The sequence below is a fragment of the Paralichthys olivaceus genome, chromosome 23 (assembly GCF_024713975.1).
Source record: "Paralichthys olivaceus isolate ysfri-2021 chromosome 23, ASM2471397v2, whole genome shotgun sequence".
In the NCBI taxonomy this organism is placed as follows: domain Eukaryota; kingdom Metazoa; phylum Chordata; class Actinopteri; order Pleuronectiformes; family Paralichthyidae; genus Paralichthys; species Paralichthys olivaceus.
This window is the reverse complement of record NC_091115.1, coordinates 15,487,080-15,506,549: the sequence shown is the minus strand read 5'-3', so window position 1 is coordinate 15,506,549 and position 19,470 is coordinate 15,487,080. Positions and strand designations below refer to the sequence as shown.

The window sequence follows — 19,470 nt, the reverse complement described above, 5'->3', positions numbered from 1 at the left end:
CAGATTCTGTGGGGGCAAAATGAATTTATCTCTGCATCTCAAACTGCTGTCTTCTGATCATCCTTAAAAGTATTTGATGTGCTCTCAATAGTTTGCTACTTGATGGACTATCGTTTACTCCACAAATATGCCCAAAACTTATAAATAATGAGTTAGCTACACACCAACAATAATAAAGAAAATTCAGTTTCATTTTATGAAAAACATTGACTATAGTCAAAGCTGACCTGTATGGCTGAAACCTGCATCCAGGGCTGCATCACAGAATAAAATGCCATAACCAATCTTCCATAAATGACAAAGATGCTTGAATACATGTTGGATGTTGTCTCTGTTCTTTTTATTTGAAGACATTACCGATATCAATGCTGTAAACTGTTCATTTCTGCGCAGGAATTTGTAATTTGTGTACACAGTCTATTAATTTCAAGAGCACATTTTTTAAATTGGTATGCACCTGGTGGGCTTTGTAGACATATGCCTTGTTTTGAGATATTAATGGAATGCAGCAGCTTGAAAAGGTTTTTCAGGCCTTCATCTTTTACATTCTTTATTGTGTTGTAAATATGATTTTGAATGGATAAAATATATTTTGCCCACTAATCAACACTCAATGACCATTAATGACAAAGTGAAAACAGCAATTTCTCATTTCTAAAGCTTTGAGGGGGAGCACTACATCAAATGGAAGGACTCTTCTTAGGGTTGGCTGTTGAGCGTTCAATTCTAAGAAATCTTCCAGGACAAGTCATAAAGGTGTGGTACGGTAGAAGCCATTCTGGTTTAAAAGGCACATGACAGCTCACTTGGAGTGTGCCGTCTTTAAAGGGCTCTGAGAGGACAAATAAAGGAAAAAAGGATCTAGAACTCAAAGCACGACAGTTTGTCTGCTGAAAACAGGTCACTGCTCAGTACCTGGCTACTACCATCCATGTGGTGAAGCATGGCGGCGGCAGCATCATGCAATGGGTTTGATTCTCAGCAGAGGGGATGTGGCGATTGATCCAAATGTAGGCAAAGATGAATGAAGCCAAATATAGAGAGGTTTTAGAAGAAAACATGCACCAGAGAACACGTCAGTGACCTGAAGAATTCAGCCAAGACCACACAGGAGCAACACAAGGCCCAGATTTAAACCCTAAGACAGAGAGGCCTGAAGACACTCTTCTTATCAATTGGAGATTAAAACAACATTCATGAAATAGTCAGTTGTCAGTGTGTGGTGGAGGTGTGGGATGTAGTGAAAGCCATGTGCGTGTAGCTTGTGTTAATGGTGGAAAGCAAAAGAACAAACAAGGATGGCAGGAGCTTGGCTGTCCAGGGAGGAAGAGATCAGTCTAATGAAGTCGGCTTTTGTACTCGTCGTTGCAGGTGCAGCGAATCAGCAATCAAGAGAAGGCGGAGACTCCAAGGAACCAGGAAGTCCGGCAAAACAAGGCAGGAGACCAGGGCGTAGCAGACTAAGCGCAGAGGCGTGCAAATCACCTGCAACAGAGAAAACATCCAGAAAAACACATACGACCAGGCCTGTCACAATACATTTGGAATAAAAATAAATAAATCTACGAAACAATAAAGTGTCCAAAAAAGTATAATTGTTGTAAACCAGATAAAGTCGCTTTATTTGTTTAAGTATATCACTGACATCTATCTGAGCTGATTTTATAACAGGGCTTTGCTTTATGTTCCATCAGCTGTATTTAAGTCTGATGATTTCACATAATCAGGTCTCCTATTCCATCTCCTACTCATTTTATAGCTGCTGTTTTGACGCCAATAGGAGTATGTTCGTACCTTTAATTTGCATTTATTAGGCCACTAAGTCCCTAAATTCTACATTTGAAATGCACAGTATCATCTTAGTGCCCACGTGACATCAACCTGAGTCATTTTTATTTTCAACATGTTCCATCGTCTGTGGCATTATTCATTTACAGTGGTGAGCAGGTGGATTATGAATCATTGCATGATCCCTGCGTGATTCCTCCAGAGTAAAGGCAGTGTTGATAAGAAGAGAATATTGGTCCTATATCAAATCAAAGGAAGTTAATAGGATGGGCTAAAGGTAGCTGAAAAAATCCACAGACCTCACTGAGACAATTCTCCAGTGGAACTGGTTTATCCTGATGTAATAGTCCCTCTTAACACTATTAATATATTAATATGAATAATGACTGTGTATTACGCAGCCTGTTCCCAGTGCTTTCTTCCAAGGTATTGAGTCTTATACAATATCTATACATTTGGAAAAAATGTAAAGTCAAACTATATGAAGACATCAACAGGAGACGAAAATATAGTGTTTCATTGTATTTTCTCACATTTGGAGCGAACTGACCCCTGGGCCTTTCTGTTTTAGCTTTCATTGTAATAAATGATGGTCTCAGCCAATGAAAATATTCAGTTTAAAATGTTTACTTCACTGCAGTAACTAAGTGGAATATATTTCAAGTAACAAACCTTAAAGCTTCAGGAGAGTCCAGTCCTGGAGCTGTGTTTTGCTAAATTGGTGTTAAATCAAATTGTTCTTGTGTGCACTATACTTCATAGAAACTCTGAAGTGAGTATTTAAACACAAGCAGAAAGGGTGAAGGGAAGCATTTTATTAAAAATCTTTTGGAAAAACAAAGATATTTATTACATAAATGCTTTTAACGACCATTTGTATATAAATTGTTGTAATAATGATAATGATGTCATGGATAATTAATACATGAGTTCGCATACAATTGTGATTAAGTAACTTACATTTTTAAATGTATGTTCATAGTCTTTACACAACATAGATGTGTCTTTAAATCTTTTAAGAAAGAATGGTCCAGTGAGCTGAGTTTTATATCTTGTTGTCTTTGATTCACAGTGTGGAATGACATTTTTATAGATGTTTCATTGAGATCATACAGTCAACATTATGTATGAATGTTCAGCGTGTTCTGAAGATGAAGCTGTGGTTTCTCTTTGAATACTGTTTTCATCTTCCACTTGTCGCCGGCCACTGTCTATTACTTCCCATTCAGAAGTCACAGAGAATGAGACAGCCTTTTCACCATACTCCCAGCTCTTTGACTGCTGCTGTTCTCATTTTATATTCCGGCTAAATGAATAGACGCTTGAATTAAGTAATCTCCATTAACTCTCTGTGGAGTCATAAGAAGGGTCAATACTCTTTGGCCCAGCTATTCTTGAGATTTCAAAGGCTCCCTTCTGACATATTACCAAAGGTGATTCCCAAGACTTTTGTGGAGAGATGGAGCTGGAACTTAGTTCTGCCGCTTCTCCTTTGCCAAAAGAAAAAAATTGGTCTGTTACAGAAAAAGTTTTCCTTAAAATTCTATATCCCTTGACCCCACTTGAGGGTTATCTACTGGTAGCTGTTACTGAGAGTGTCTTTAAGGAGTGGCTCTGTTAGTTGTGAGTGTAGTGGCTTTCTCCTCCTGACACCCTTGTGGGTTGGACGAGTGTGTGTGCGTGTGAGTGTGTGTGTGTGTGTGGGGGGGGGCTGGAGGACCACAATGAGGTATTCACTCCTTAAGCTCCTGGATTGCCTGAGATGACTCCACAATGGAAGGACAATGATAGCAGAGTGTCCTCTAGGAAATGTCAAAGTGTTCAGTGAAGTGATTGAGTCAGAGTTACAGATTTGTTATGATTGCGACAAACCCCTCACATCAGCTACCATGATCTCAGTGGCCTATTCTTTGTCACTGTTAAATCAGTTTAAGTTTCATGACTGTGAGGCATTTCTCTTAATAAATCTGAAGCTATATATATATTCATACATATACACAGTAGATGGATGGAGTCATACACATACAGTGTTTTTGGATCCATCCATTATTTATACTTGTCCTTGGTTGCAAGTCAGTGGGGCCAATCCTCATTGACACTGGGCAAGAGGCCATGGTAAATGGATTTATTTAGCAAATTCTGCCAATCAGGGGCTTTCATCAGCCAGTTGCAAAACTCATTGGTGACTGGCAAATTAGGCAAAAAAATCCTGTAGCATGAGCTAGGCTTAAGAGGACCACCCTCTCTGCCTCTCTAGCCACAGTCCCCAGGTTACCAGTCTATCATAGACTGACATGTAGAGAGAAACAACTGTTAACATTCACACCTTTTTAGAGTCTCACATTAGCCTAACCCTGGGCGGGAAGTGTGGGAGGACGGTAGAGTTCACAGCTGCACACAGGGGGTGTGTAGTGCTAACCGCTGGAACCACTGTGATTGGGATCCATCGAACAAATGTCGGAGAAAGGATCAATGAAACTAACGAAAGGAAACTTGAAATTCATCATTGGAAATCGTCAAATTGAAGACTGAAATATACATAACATAAATGCTCGGTCTCCAGTAATGCAGTGCATGTGGATTGTGTATTAACATCTTTTGTCAAGTGAAAACCAGTGTGCATCAGCTCTGCTATCATTCCTGACTGAGAACTATTAGGCTGTTCACATTGCTCTCCACTGATTCTTACTAACACAAATGCAGCAAAAACAACACAGCAATGCTATAAATGATTTATAAACTGCAATGTCCACCATAAACACACTGTCAATTAGGTACTTTAACCCATTGCAGATGGTGGTAGGATGTTGTGTGGGAGCTCTGGAAGCCGGACAGTTCCTTTAAGCCTAGCCACCAGTCTGCTCTGAAACTCTGTGCCCATCTGATGATGCAACTTACTTAGGACATAGGCCAATAGGACCTCTCCCAAATGCGGGTCAAATGTTCTCTCCACCTTCAAATGATCCAATGCTGATGTAATATGTTGAAGAGCATCAAATAGTATAGGCCTTGGTAAAAACCAAATGTCATTAAGTCTTTTATTGCACCATTGACCTCCAATCTCCATAGTTGTTTGCATTTATCCTAGTCACATGTTTCCATCCTGCACATCCAGCATGTCCTTGTTTGGAGAAAGTATCAGGAACTGACTAGTCACTGTCTTTGGAATCTCAAGAGAGACATCCTTCAGACAATGTCAATGATAATGGCCGCCACGATGGTGCTATCCATTTATTTTTCTGTAAACCTTGCAGGTACTCCATACAACTCGCAACTGACATTCATATCATCAAATGCAAAGGTCCCTTGTTGCTCTTTGTAAGCTTTACTGAGAACTCAAATATAGGCATTGCTTTAATGTTCGGCTGTGGCTCTGCTTGATGCTGGTGCATTCGTCATAGCGACAAAATCCACACAACACTGGTTTTCTTGCGAGCTGTCCACTCAATGGATACAACATTAAACAAAAACAGATGAACACAAACCAGGTTCACCAACCGCCTCTGCCTTTTGACATTTGATGCCTTGCGTGTGAGCATTCGTTGAAACACAATTTGATTGGCTATTGCCTGTGATCCCGGTCAAGTGAATCTACAGAACCAGAATGCCAGCCCACTCAGAGTGAATAGGCAACGCTCCTGTTAAAGCTTCCAAAGTCTGTCCCTGCTTTGAGAAGTATGAGATACACCAGCACTTTCAGCACCATTTCTTATGTTGGGATGTAGAGCATGACTTGTCCCCTTGTTCTCCACACTTGAGGACACGTGCTCAGACATAGATAGTATAGACTTGATTGGTTAACAGAAGCACTGTGCACAACACACCAATCTCTGCATCTGACTCGTGTCTGCTTGCTTCCACTGTTAGTTTTGGCCCTTATTTCTGTTGATGACAGCCTCAATGACATTGGCAGTCAATGTCAGTGGTGCTGAAAGCTAAATGCTATCTTGCCTTTATTCCTGTCTTTTTTCTCTGTCCAAACAATCACTTTGTCTGGCAGTGGATCTCTCATCCTACATTCAAGTACAGGATGCCAGCTGGCTACCTTGTGTTAGCATCGAATATACTCCTGTCTGGTAATAACTGCACCAAAGTTGCACTGCTCGTCAAGTTTGTGAACATTAGGATAATGGAGCAACCTTTTTAAAATTACAGGACACGAATTGTGTTGACACATGAACAGTTTGGTACGAGAAAAGAAAGTAACAATTGAGGGAAAAGTCGCTGAACTTAGTAATTATACTGTCTCAGAGATCAGTGGTGGCAATACTTTTGACATGTCTTTGTCTCTTGCCTCGTGTAGTTCTTGTCCTGACAGTTAGATCATATCAATATAGTCGTCATTGACAAGCGAGAGATGCAGAGGAGCTCCGTGGTCCTGGAGAGGAAATGGCTTCATTAGAAGTTTTGACGTGCATCAACAGGAGGTGAAGCTTTCTGAACGGTTCACAGAGCCCCATTCAAAGATATCTGCTGTCCTCAGTCAGTCCATGTCATTGGGCCTTCACTCTGTGGCTGCACTGCAACTTCATGATCATATATTATACAGCAATGACACAATAACGCTTTCAATAATTACCATTCAAATCCACTCCTGTGGGCAGCACACATAATTAATACTTACATTAGTAAATGTTTGCTTGACCCCGATTTTGCATAACATTTGAATATTAAACAGTCTGCCTAAAAAGATTTTCGGTTGTGCTCTGATTTGACAGATCCAAGCAAAGAAAAACATAGTGGAGTGCTCCAAACCTTTTTGGCATGTTTCACAAAACTGAGCCAGAGAATACAGTACCTGATTTTTGTGTGTTTAAAATCAGGAGATGACAGCACCTCTACTCACCACTTTTAAAGGTTCAGTGTGTAAGATTTAGGTAAAAGGGATCTATTGGTAGACATTTAATATAAAATAATCCCAGTGATATTACAACTGAAGTCTACCACAGGTTCTTATTCTTGTTTGGAAGGGGAGGGTGAGGTGAGGGGTGTTCAGCTGCAACATGACACTTCACCACTACATTCTACACACTGAACCTTTAAGTGATTGTTCTGTGTTGTTATATATGCATGCATTTAGAATGTTTAATTATGTCATCTGACAGTTCCCTCTGTGCTTGTACATCGACTGTATCCATGTCAGCAAGCACTTTGGCCCTCCAGTTAATGAAGCCCAAATCTCACCAGCTCGCCAAGACTATGACCACCATACAGCTCCATACAGTCCAACCACTAATCTCAGATACCTTAAACTCAAATGTTCGAAGGGCAATCGTAAGGAAACGGTTCTCTTCCAGACGTTGGATGCTAGGATGTACAACCAGTTCAGATAATCCATGTCAACATGCAGTGCTGTCCAGCATAACAGCTAATACCAGCCACAAGCATCTGCAGACACAAGTTAGCAGTGGACAGGATAAGGCCTTGAAACAGTTATACAGTAACCATACAAATAATATGATCAAAAATGTTTTTATTAATCCGTCATTGTTAGCAGTTTATTTTTTAAGGACTGCAGTAGTAGGTGCTGCATTCCTGTTTCTGAACATTGGAAAAGTCAGAATGATGTCATTGAAAACAAGTTAGACCCCATCTGGCAAGGCCAGCTGCAAATTTTAATGAGGAATATTTCAAAACTATGATTGTCTTTTTCCCTCAAGATGTAAACATCCATAAAGCAAAGTGTCTGATCGCAGGATCTAATTCTTTCTTCTCTTTTCACAGGCCAGACGCTGTACCAGAGATAAATGATCAGGAATTAAATCCTCCATATCGATTTAATCTTTATATTTTACATGTATAGTTAACAAGAATATATTTATGTGGTATTACTTTTTAAGCCATGTACATCTACTAAATATCTAATAAAGTCAATTTGAAGATATAAAATAACTTGTTAAAATAAAGAAACATCATTTAACAAGGAGAACATCAGCTTTATCCTTCCAGCAAATAAACCCCTATGATGATATGAAACACAAAATAGCAATGAGGTACGACCCCTCTGACCTGGACCCAGAGTCCCACAATGCAATGCAACAGACTGTTTGCATGCTGCCAAGAACAAGACTCACTCCTGCAAAATGTATGCAAACACATGTGTGGCAGTGTTGAAATGCACATCTGTTGCTTTCGGTTGCAGCACTTAATCGCTTTTTAAATCGGTAATTCTTAGCTCATGTGATTACACTCATGAAAACATCATTATGACTATTATATTCAATTTCTCCTTCAACATCCACAGAGAAGTCATTTTAAGGCCACTATCAATGGCTTTGCATGACACCTATCTATTATATTTCCTTCTTATTCTTTACCTCTTCTTCTTGTTTTTACCCGGAGTGGAGGGGTAATCAGTAGATTGCAATCAAAGACTTCTCCACAAGATGCCACTAAATCCTACACACTGCTTCTTTAAATCTTATACCCTACCCTCTGCTTATTAACTCTAGACCTTGTTATAACTCTGATATTCTTCACAAATTTGAACCTTACTCTACTCTTACCTCTTGTGTTAATGTTTTTTTTTCCTTTCTTTTAAAAGCTCTGTAATTACACAGCCACTGCAGTTTTGGACAATAGTTGCTCAAACTGAAGGAACCAGTGCATTTATTGACTATTTAAAATGGTGGATTAATCTACATTTGGTGTTAGTAAATTTAGTTTTTAAGGATGGCGTGAGTCGTAATAAACTGCAATGTGTGTGTTGTACTTGTCAATATGAGAGCGAGAGAGAGCTTATATCTTATAGGCCTACAACTAATATTTTATAGGCCTATAACCCAAAGTGTTTTAAAACAGACCTCCATGACAAAACACCTTGAACAACAACAAACAAGCTCATATATTATATATGAGCATATGTGATTGAACATAGGTGCATCATTTCTATGGAAAATGCATGTTGCGTACTTATGTTCTGTCCCTGTCACATTTGAAGATATTTGTCATTTGGTCAGGGAGATAATGCTGATGTGCACTACTGCAGAAACGCACACATACACACCCGCAGAGAAAGACACATTTCAATCTGGGTCATGCATCCAGACATGCAGAAAAAAAAAAAATTGCAGTACAAATGTGACAACATACACAGTAAATATGTGTGAGCGTTTTATCCAACAGTGCCTGCTCGGAAAATACTTGATGGCACCTCGTCACAAACAGCTTTTTTTTAATATATGTCAAGTGCTTTCTGTTTTAGCAGTCTGGCTAATTGGATGGGTGATAGGAGTGGCACTGATTGGCATTATAAAAGCTGCACTATCACTCTTCACCGGTTCCCAGCAGCCCCAAACCACTCACCCCCACCCGCTCAAAGTTGCCATCACAGGAATTATTTAAGATAAAAGACACGACGGAAAAAAGGATTTTCCCCTGACAGATATTATCATTACAACCGTTATGGAAAGTGCTAACTTGTTTTTTTTCCCTCCCCTTCCCCTCCTTTCTCTCTCTCTCTCTCTTTCTTTCTTTCCCTATATGTGCCACTCACTCTGTCTCCCTCTCTCTGTCTCTTGTCTCCCAACGGGTAGAGATAGAGAGAAGAGTGCAGGAGAGAGAGAGAGAGAGGGAGGGAGAGAGAGAGGAGGAATAGAGGAGTGAGTGAGCTCTGTCAGTTGGAGTCAGAGCACTGCTAAGTCTGGCTACACTACAAAGGTTAGCAGATCTGACTGTCAATAGTGTCTTATGGGTGGGAGGCAGGGAGGGGAGGGAGGGAGGGGAGGGAGGAGACATGGAGGTGAGGTGGTGGAGGGGGAGGGATGGGGGGCGGTCGCTTTGAGAGAAAGATACTTTGATATTTCGGAATGTTAGAAGGGTGAGTGTGGAGAGCTGGAGGTTGGGGATCTAATTACCGGGCCATAATTGGGGGCTGGGGAATAGGTTGCCGTCCTCTCAACTCGCTGCAGATCAATTATGTTAAGAGAACATCTGTAAGTAGAGCTTAATGAGGTCCATTAGAGCAACATGCGCTGCCTTCCCTAACGGTGCTTGTCAGCTTCTTGGATGAGCTGGAGTGTGCTGCTGACTGGGGACCTGGTGGAGGGGCTTAAATAGGAGAGGAGGCTCGACTCTCCGCCGCTTTTCCACTGCCAGAGAACCAGAGAGAGGCACGCAACGCACACACGGGCGCGCACACAGGCAAGAGACCCGGGGAGACAGGAGAAGGTGAGGAAGACGCGAGAGGGGGGTGAGAGTAAGAGACAAGAGAAGGAGAGAAAGACTGAGAGACGGCTCCAGGACACACCGGGGAGGGGGATCCGACATCCCAACAACTTGCGCAACTTTTTTTCCCCCAGAACTCCTCGTCGTCAAGTTTTTCTGCAGGCAACCTGGAGTTTGGCGAGCACTGAGAGAAAGTTGCCTTGTGGACACTTTTGGTTCAAAGTTGAGAGAACTCAAGACGACAGCCTCACAAACCTCTGCAGCATTTGTTTTGGACATCCCTGGCTCTACTCCAAGGTACGTGCAGTCCTCCTTTTGTTCCTTGTTGTGACTTTTAACGCGTTAAGGCTGCGCGTAAAGCTCCGCATTTGGCTTCTCCTCCACCATCCCGAGACTCCAGTGGCTAAACGCAGCCGCCGCCAGAGTTGAGGAGTGGGCTTCAGGGTCCGCGTTGTCATTATATTTCCTTATTATAGATAGACGCAGTGGGGGTTGGGGGTCAGGTGCGAACATAACAAGCTTCTCCTCGTTTGTGCACATGTGAGGGCTTATGTGGAGGTGCGTGGTCCTGCTAGATGAGGAGACTTGATCCGCGCCTCCTCCACTTTCCACCGCTGCCTCCTGTCTGCATCCCCCATTCATACTCAGGATGGATAATACGCGGAACGCAGTGAGTGAAAGGAGAGTGGAAGGGCACCGGAGAGACGTGGCAGGCTCACGCGCGCACACACACACTCCCTTTTTCTCTTTCTCTCTCTCTCTCTCACACACACACGCACGCACACCGCAGCAAATTGCATGATTACCAAGATAGGCCGCCTTGAAATAATTCAATCCATGACAAAACCTAATTACTGGCAGGTAATACCCTGTCAACTTTAATGCATCTCATCACTCATAATGGCGCGGAGAGCATTTTATGACCCATCTCATTATCGCTGCATTTTAGGCTGGAGCCGCATGCCAACTATTAACTTGTCAGGCTGTGGACTGGAGAACTGTGAGGTGTGTGTGTGTGTGTGTGTGTAAGCAATAGCAAGCCGAGGGGGTCGGAGGTGTGTGGTGTGATGTGATGGGGGGCTCCGCGCACGACCCTTTAAAGCGCACGGGGCCTCATCCAGTCACAACCGGGCGGCGCACTGGTGCGCACTGGCGCAATAACTGGGCGAAGAATAATTCTGTCCTTTAATTACAGGGATGATTTGAATAAAGAGTGTGGAGAGGAGATAATCAGGCCGGGCAGCCACCGTGGAACCCGGGACCTCACGTGGCGCGTGCGTGCCATAGGTACAGGAAACAGTGTTCTCAGCAAAAGAATAAACACATAGGTGTCCACATTGGATCAGCTTCTTGTTCGCACTATTTTTATTTCCCCCAAAATAGTTAATGAGCCAACGTTTGACTGACACAGACAAGTGGCTTTAATGTGCATTAAGAAGTGAATTGATAGTTCGGCGTGAGTCGCCTATAAATCTGAGCCATTAAAGCGTCAGTCTGGCTGCAGTTTAAACCCACGTCATGATGTGGATCATCGGTTCTTGTGTGGTTTGTGTCGTTAAACTCCGCCGTCATGTGTGGATGTCCGTCAGGTGTCCGTGTGGTGACTGGAGAACAGCATCCAGTCCTCCGCCTCATACCCGGACTCTGCTGTGCGCGCAGCCCTGAACTCACGCGCCCCGTGTTTCTGTCTCTGTAACGTGCTAACGAGCGTCGTGCCCCCCGCGCGCCCCGAAGATTGAAGGACGTTCGTTGGGAAGAAAAAAAAATAAAAGTGGGCGTTCCGGGGGCGCGCACGCGATGCATGCTCTTCGTCCTCGCATCAAGTGAATGACCTTATCGTGGGGGTGCGATGTCTCACCGGTGAACGATTGGATTTTTTTTTCCTTCTGGACGTAATAAAGCTCCACTCACTCCCTCCCTCCACCGCATGAGGACGCCGGCTTGAGCCTCGCCACATCCCCCCTCCCCTGCATGCTCCGCGGGCGGACGAACACCTGTAGCTGGGTAGCATCCTGCCAAGTGGTCGCTCTGATCCATGCGGAGCTCCTTGTTTATCCACCCTGACAGATCGGTGCGCTGCGACGCGCCATGCCAGTTTGGTAAACTTTTCCGGGAGGAATCTGGAGCTGCAGACCGCGGCTGGAGTTGAGGCTTCTGCGTAACTTGCTGAGAAAGGTGAGCGAGACTATGGCACGAATGCAACCTGAAACAATGTCAGTAGACACGCGGGCTGAAACGAGGCTAATGGTGATTTCAGGTTTAGATAATATGGGGCTATGGAAGGTGTAAACATGTGTGAGTGAGAACTGGGAGTTTTGGAGGAGCGGGTCCCTCCTGTGGTTGTGCGCGCACGGTGACCGGTGGCACGTCCAAGCGAGGCGCTAATGAGAGAAGCAGCATGGCGCAGCGGGAGCCTCTGTGATTAATACTGTGGCCGTGCTGCGGGATTAGATGAGATGGTCGCAACACGCGCCCGCGGAGGAGAATCATCTTCTTTGTCGTCCTGCCTTCCGCCGCCTGCGTCTCTGCGCACTCGTGCGCGGAGCTCCGGACGGTGAGGGACGTTCTCTCAAACGCCGTGTGACGCCCGACGGCGAGGATCAGCACTGTAGCTCCCCCCCTCCTCTCTCTCTCTCTCCCTCACACACACACGCGCAAACACACACACACCGCCTTGCGTTTTGTTGGCCGGTGCTTCCCCCCCCACCCCCCCACCCACCACCACTACCACCACCCACCTCCTCCCCGACTTCTTTTCATTCGCCTCTGGTCGCCGTGCTGGATTGTTCCCCCTCCTCTCCGAACAAAAGCCCGATCGGCCCAGCGTTCCCCTCCCCGGCAGACAGAGCTGCTCTCCGGACCCGGCGGCTTCGGGTTGCATGGTGGTGCTTCGGCTGCTTCAGCGGCTCAACAAATGCAGAAAAGGGAGAAAAGTTTCGGTAAGACGCCTTTTTGCGCTTCGTTCCGTGTGTGTGTGTGTGTGCGTGTGTGTGACGATGAGCTCTGCGACGACCAAGTTACAGCATCACCTCTGCTTCCCGACGCGTCCGGATGTGACCCGCTGCCGGATCCATTATCTGTGCCCCCCCCCCCTTCTGATAACCTTTCATCGGAGCCGTGAGGAGACGAGCCCCGGTGCTGTGTGATCGTGCAGCAGCAGCTGATGATCATGTTCCGGTCTCTCTCTCTCTCTCTCTCTCTCTCTCTCTCTCTGTGCTCGTTGAAAGCCGCACGAGCAAATTGAGTCTCCGCGTTAAATCCGTTACTGGCCTTTACCGGCGCTGCGCTGCCATGGCAACAGTAATTAAACTGATAGGGTGAAATGTCAGCTTCTCGCTGCATGGCGAACACAGCGACTGAAATAGCAGGCTCTCCTCTCCATCACCATCATCATCATCACCACCATCATCATCACCATCCTCCTCCTCTCCATCCCTCCGCTCCGGGCTGCGATGATGATACATGTGGCGGAGGACGCGCGGCTGCAGCCTCAGTGAGAGCGTGGAGAGGAGGGAAGGGAGGGTTCGAGCAATGAAAACAGAAACCACCAGGGCTCCGAGCAGCTGTGATTCCCCTTCCTTTATGGGGACATGCAGCTTTTGTTCGGGACCCTCCTCCTCCTCCTTCTTGGCAATCGGAAGGGAGAAGCGGCCGAATTCCTGCCATGCTTGTCTCCTTCTCCCCCGAGTTGATTGCACAGTAAAAAAGAGGGATGAGAGTGGATGGGTGAGGGGGGTGCTCGAAACTCTTCCTCCCTTTGGTTTGGTAATGAGTAGCAGGGACTTTGTGGTGGTAACGAGGCTGCTGGACGGATCAGTGCCGCTGAACAGGCACGGCGGCGGCGGCGGCCGAGCAGCCGTGCGCGGCGCGCTCTCCAAATCCAGCCAATTAACAGATCAACAGCCAGGACGCACTGGAACAAACGAGCTGCTCACTGCTCTGCAACCTGTTTGATACCGTCTCAGACAACCTTTACCAGAATAATACAAGATATCAGTGTTGAAATAATATGCAGCAGGTGGGAAATGATTTGTTTTATTGTCTGCTGGTAGATGTTTTCCTTTTTCTACAACAGCCCACTGTTGAATTCATCTGGTGTAGTTTTCCTCACTGGCACCTTTAGTGTAAAAAAAAAAAGTTTGTCCTACTTAACTTTTTCAACTTCCAGTTAATTCATTTAAAAGGTGGAGTTATTGTCTGCTTTGTGTAATTCACTCCATTAGTGTCCTGCTGGTACATACACACAAATCACTCAAACAACAAAACCTTATAATAAAAAACACACTTTGCCCTTGAGGCTGTTCGACTTTCAGGTTCATCTAAGTCATCAGTGTTGGAATAATTTCGATACTGACTTCAAGGAAGGAAGAGTGAATGTCCCAAACAGTGAAGCACCTTAATTCAAATGGTGCAGCAGCAGTGATCTAATTAGTGGTTTCAATTGTGGTGTTTTAATTCAGACAACTATCGCTGAAGGATTTTTGCCGATTGCGACATATTCAAACTAAATAAGGGTTAAAGGAAAGTTTCAGTAATTCAAAAAATAACTAAAGATAAAACTACAACTTCAGAAACAGTGTGTGTGTGTGTGTGTGTGTGTGTGTGTGTGTGTGGTGAAAGGAGGACAAAGGGGAGTGGGGGGTGTGCCTGTCCTCAGGGAATAGTAGGAGAATACTAATTCCAGCCTGGTGCGAAGCCACATTGGGCCACGTTGCCCTCCTTCTCCTCCCACCCCACCGGCCTACAAAGGCTCTCCACAGTCAGCTCAGGCCGAACAATGCAGCCCGCCGCAAAGCTCCTCGCCTGTAGCCACGCCTCCCTCAAACACAGAGGGTAAACATATATCTAAAAAAGAAGAGTGTCCAGGAAAAAGTGTGAAACTGTGGCTTTGTGTGTGTCGGTCCCGTAAACAGTTAAACAGTGCTGTTGTTAGTGTAGCGACCAACGAACAGCCGGCACGCTCTTCTTCTTCTTCTTCTTCTTTGTCACAACTACAGCCATTTACTCACAGCTCTGGAAACAGACTTGTGTTCAGTTCAGTGTTGTTTAAATGATACTCTAAGGCAAAAGAATTATCGGTGTGAATACAAGTGTTTTCTTCAGGTAACAAATGAAACAGCGTCCACACTTGTTTTTGTTAAACTCTTTTTAAAACCAGTACGATAATACGATAAAGCAAATTCAGTTCGACTTTGTTTTTAGCTGAGGCCGGATCTATTCTTCACAAAGTGTTTTCCTTACATGATCATTCCACCAGACTTGAATCGCAGCTCGAGTCGTCGTGCGTTCTCAAACTTAAAGATCTTTTTACACCTTACTAACTGTGTACTGGTCGACAGTCACTGTAACACACTGACTTTACCGTGAGCACGCAGGAACTGTAACACACGTGACGTACTCTACATGTCTGTTTGGAGCTGTGTCGTCACCATGTGTAATCTTGTTTTAATTGCATTGTGGGAAAATATTTGTTTGCTTTAAAAGTGATTTTTAGAAGCCTACGATGATGACCTCTTTTCTCACTATACTTCATTCAAAAAATAGTGTTTACCCTTTTCAGTGCACTGGACAACTTTTTTTTTACAGTGATACTGACTGAAAGTAACATGCTGATGTTTTTATGTGTGAACGCAATCCATGTGTAAAATCGTCTTAGGATTCAGATGCTGGTACCGTATGACGAGTGTCTAAAGCCTCTTTCTTTCTCCCGGCTCCTTCCAGGTATACAAATGCTCTCCGTCCAGCCGGACACCAAGCCAAAAGGCTGTGCCGGCTGCAACCGGAAGATCAAGGACCGCTACCTGCTGAAGGCCCTCGATAAGTACTGGCACGAGGACTGCCTCAAGTGTGCCTGCTGCGACTGCAGGCTGGGCGAGGTGGGCTCCACGCTCTACACCAAAGCCAACCTCATCCTGTGCCGGAGAGACTACCTACGGTAAGAGAGGCAGCTGACATTTTGTCTGTGTGACTGTCAACGAGAACACCGAACTCTCAGTATGTGTGTGTGTGTGTGTGGGGAGTTAGAGTCTGAAATCTACTTTGCACACATTTGGAGTTCCAGTTGTGCGCCTGCTTTATTTTGTGGGAAGCAGAACAGACAGATTTTTATTTCCCTCCCCTCCTGTGACCTTGTTTTAAGGCCTCAGAATTTGCTGTAATCCAGCAATTAGACGGTGGCAAATTTGTTAATTATCAGATAGAATTTATCCACTCTACAGTTTTAATTAGTTATATTTGTGTTTATTGTTTCTCGTTATTTCTTTTATTATTTGCACATATCTGTGCAGCTTTCTCACGAGTCCTCATTTCCATAAATAGCACTTTTGAAATCTCTATTTACGTTCCTCGCAAAGTCTCTAATTAGCTTCAGACATGGATGCTGTGGCACCTTCCAGGATAAATAGTTATTTGAAATTAGAGACATATTTGGATTGAGTAGTTGCAATCAATATTTTAATGAATTGAATTTTTTTTTTTAAATGTTTTTATTTAAATACAAGTTTAAAACATGATACCTGGTTACATAAGAGTAATCGAGCTGATCCATAAAACGTGTGGTTTTCAGTGTGGCTGACATCCTAACTGACACCAGCGTTTCACTGTGACTCATTCATTTGTTTTTGTTTGTCATTTATGATTTGAATTCTTTAGTAAGTGTGAATACATCAGCCTTAGACTTCTCAAGTGACCCCATGAACACGTGTGCTGTTTTGCAGAACAGAGCCCAGGAACTTCGCTCTTTCTGTTCCTGGGAGTAAAGTCGGAACATTTATTTGCATCTTAGCTTTTGCTTTCACAATTTGTCATTGTCATAATCCGTTATCAGCCACACACACATAGTCAAGTTGGTATTAATGGTTCATTAATTCGTGGACATATGGACCTAACTGCTGTTAATTAAATGACGCTGATCACTCCTTCATTTGATTGACAGGTCTAACTAAATAGTTTATTTACTACATCAACTACTACAACGTCTTAAATTATCACTATTAAACAAACTCTAATTTAGTTATGAGTTCCAAATAACAGTTATGAGTATTTATTGTCTGTATATGGTCAAACTGACTCATCAACCCTTTAAAAAACAGTCAATCTACGTTTTATCAGTTTCTTCTGACACTTGTTTCTCAGACGTTATCGAGGGAATTTTAAAAAGACGACAGGTAAAATGTAGATCAGATTCTGAGAACATGATCGCCCTCCTCCTCAGAGCCACCGCTGCTGTTGTGTGAGGCCTGCTGAGGGTTGTGTACGTTAGAAATGAATGTGGCACATTAAGGCTATCGATTTACGAAAGACAAGATAGTGGAGGATTAAAGTTGTCCTGCTCATTGGATTTCAATGTAGTGTATAAACTCTTTATTGTACGCATTCATTTTACATTTATAAATAAACATATTGGAGGACATTCACTGACTGGGAGAAAAAAAAAATCCACATTTTGTCTTTTTAAAAAAATTGTGAGACATTTTTCACACGAGTGAATTTCCTTCCTCTCCTCTCACTCTGTTTGTGGCTCGCTGCAGCACAGCGGCCTGGGAGCATGTACAGTAGCAGCTAATATGTTTCAGCCTGTGTGCATGTGTGTGTGTGGGTCCTGTGCACCTGACGTAGGCCTCGTCACACCTCAGCCTTGAGATGAGAGAGTCCCTGTTAGGTGCTGTCGACTAACAGGCTTTGAGGAGAAGCCGCTTTGGCAGGGAGTAACCGAAACGCTTACGAGCCCGACCGAGGGGCTATCATCCCGCACAGCACCCCCCGACTCAGTCAGCTGTTGGCAGAGAGAGAACAGACAGAGGAAACTACAACTGAAAGAAGTGTCTAGCTCATCCGCAGGTTGATGGTTTGATACCCGACTCTCTGTCCATACGCTGATGGGTCCTCGAGCAAAACACATAACTCAAACTGCTCCCAGTGTGTGTGTGTTTGAGGTACGTCTGTGTTTCCTAAAAAGCCATACGAGACGGAGAGCAGGAAAGAAAAGAAACTATGTGCCACAGTAGTGTGCCAGGCTAAAGACCCAGGGGACCTTTAAGGTGACAATGTTAATAACAGCATTTCTTTTAGTCAGTGGCTTAGGCTTAAAGTATAATAACAACAATACTTCCATACTATGCAATATCTTCTGCACATACAGTCGTCTGTAGTTAATTCTCAGTAATGCACTGTGCAATGTAAGGCTACGGTAAAGTTAGAAAAGCACTTTAAATGTTTGAATGCAGACTAATGGTTCACTTTGCATGAATAATGTCCTGTGATATTTTGCAATGCGAAGAGTGTGAATGTTGGAAAGCGCTCAGACGCCTGCTCCTCTCTGAAATCTTTACTGACATGAAGAATCAGAGTTGCGGTAACATGAACACAAACAAAAGTTTAACTTCCTCCCAGATGAACTCCACCTTGAAAGGCACATGTGACCGGTTCCTTCATTTCCACCACTGGACCAATTATTACACAGTAGATCGCCAAATGTATATTCATCCACCACTGAAAATAGTCCCAAACAAATAAGCTGTTTACTTTTTTGAGTATTTACTGAGACTCGTACAAACTTTTTTAAAGATGATCAATAGAAACCAGTGGCACCAGACTTATATTATTTCTTCGTACATTCACTGCCGTGGATACGATCATGCTTCAGCGTGTTGGTGTAATTTAAATATACCAGCTCCTCTAAGTGTTTGTCCATCCACAGTCCACCACGTCTCTCTCGCCGAGCAGCAGAGCTTCAGAAATGTTAATCCTTTCATCGACAAAGTTCAAGGTGATTGAATTGACTTGACGCCCGCTATCGCTCGTGTGGCCCCGCTCGCGAGCGCACCCTGACATCTCCTCACTGCTGGCTAATGAATGGCAAGTGTGTAGCAAACGGCGGCGATCCACATCTGGTCTGCGGAGCGACAAAGAAAGCCGGGCTCCATCACTCAGCCAGTCAATTGCTGCAACATCACAATGCACACACACACACACACACACACACACACACACATTCCCTGACTAAAAAGGAGACCTGGAACATATCATTTCTACTTATATTTATCTCCGTCTGTCAGCCCAGGTTAGTGACAGGAGCAGGAAAGAAAATGATGACTTCACATTTAGTCCTTTTACATTCCATTGGCTTAAAAGGAAATTATTTGGACCTTCATTATCCGTCCCCCACCCTCTTCTCCGAGTCAATCCCACTCTGCTTAGCGGGGTGGCATGTTATTAGACCTGGCATAATCAGGGGTAACAGAATTCTTCAGGGGTCTACAACCATGAGCGACGTGATCCGCCAGCAGGAAAATGATAATCCTCGCAAAACGCGGACACAAAGGTGAAGCAAATACAGGGAGAGAAGACTTAAAGCTTCAGCAGGCCCCCTGTGTGATCAAACATGATGCACAGTGAGTGTGTGTTTGTGTGTATTTAAAGAAAAAACTGGCTGTCCCCTCATAAACCTGCAACCACAAACATAATTACAGGTATAATCTACGAGAGCGTGATTTGTGCTCCGCTCCCTCCGAATAT

The 19,470-nt window shown here is 44.0% G+C and overlaps 1 protein-coding gene across 4 annotated transcripts in view; it reads left to right on the top strand.

Annotated features, from left to right (window-relative positions):
- Positions 1 to 9,567: 9,567 nt before the first annotated feature.
- Positions 9,568 to 19,470, top strand: part of lmo3 (LIM domain only 3) — a 48,458-nt gene continuing 38,555 nt past the window's right edge. The window contains exons 1-2 of one of the 4 annotated variants that reach the window (XM_020099809.2): positions 9,568 to 10,251; positions 15,676 to 15,889. In XM_020099809.2, the coding sequence (XP_019955368.1) occupies positions 15,684 to 15,889 (206 nt within the window). In that variant the 5' untranslated portion in view covers positions 9,568 to 10,251; positions 15,676 to 15,683. Of the gene's footprint in view, positions 10,252 to 11,386; positions 12,130 to 12,761; positions 12,894 to 13,832; positions 13,973 to 15,675; positions 15,890 to 19,470 lie in introns of those variants that run through there. The other 3 variants (XM_020099810.2, XM_020099808.2, XM_069519640.1) reach the window with 3 other exon arrangements.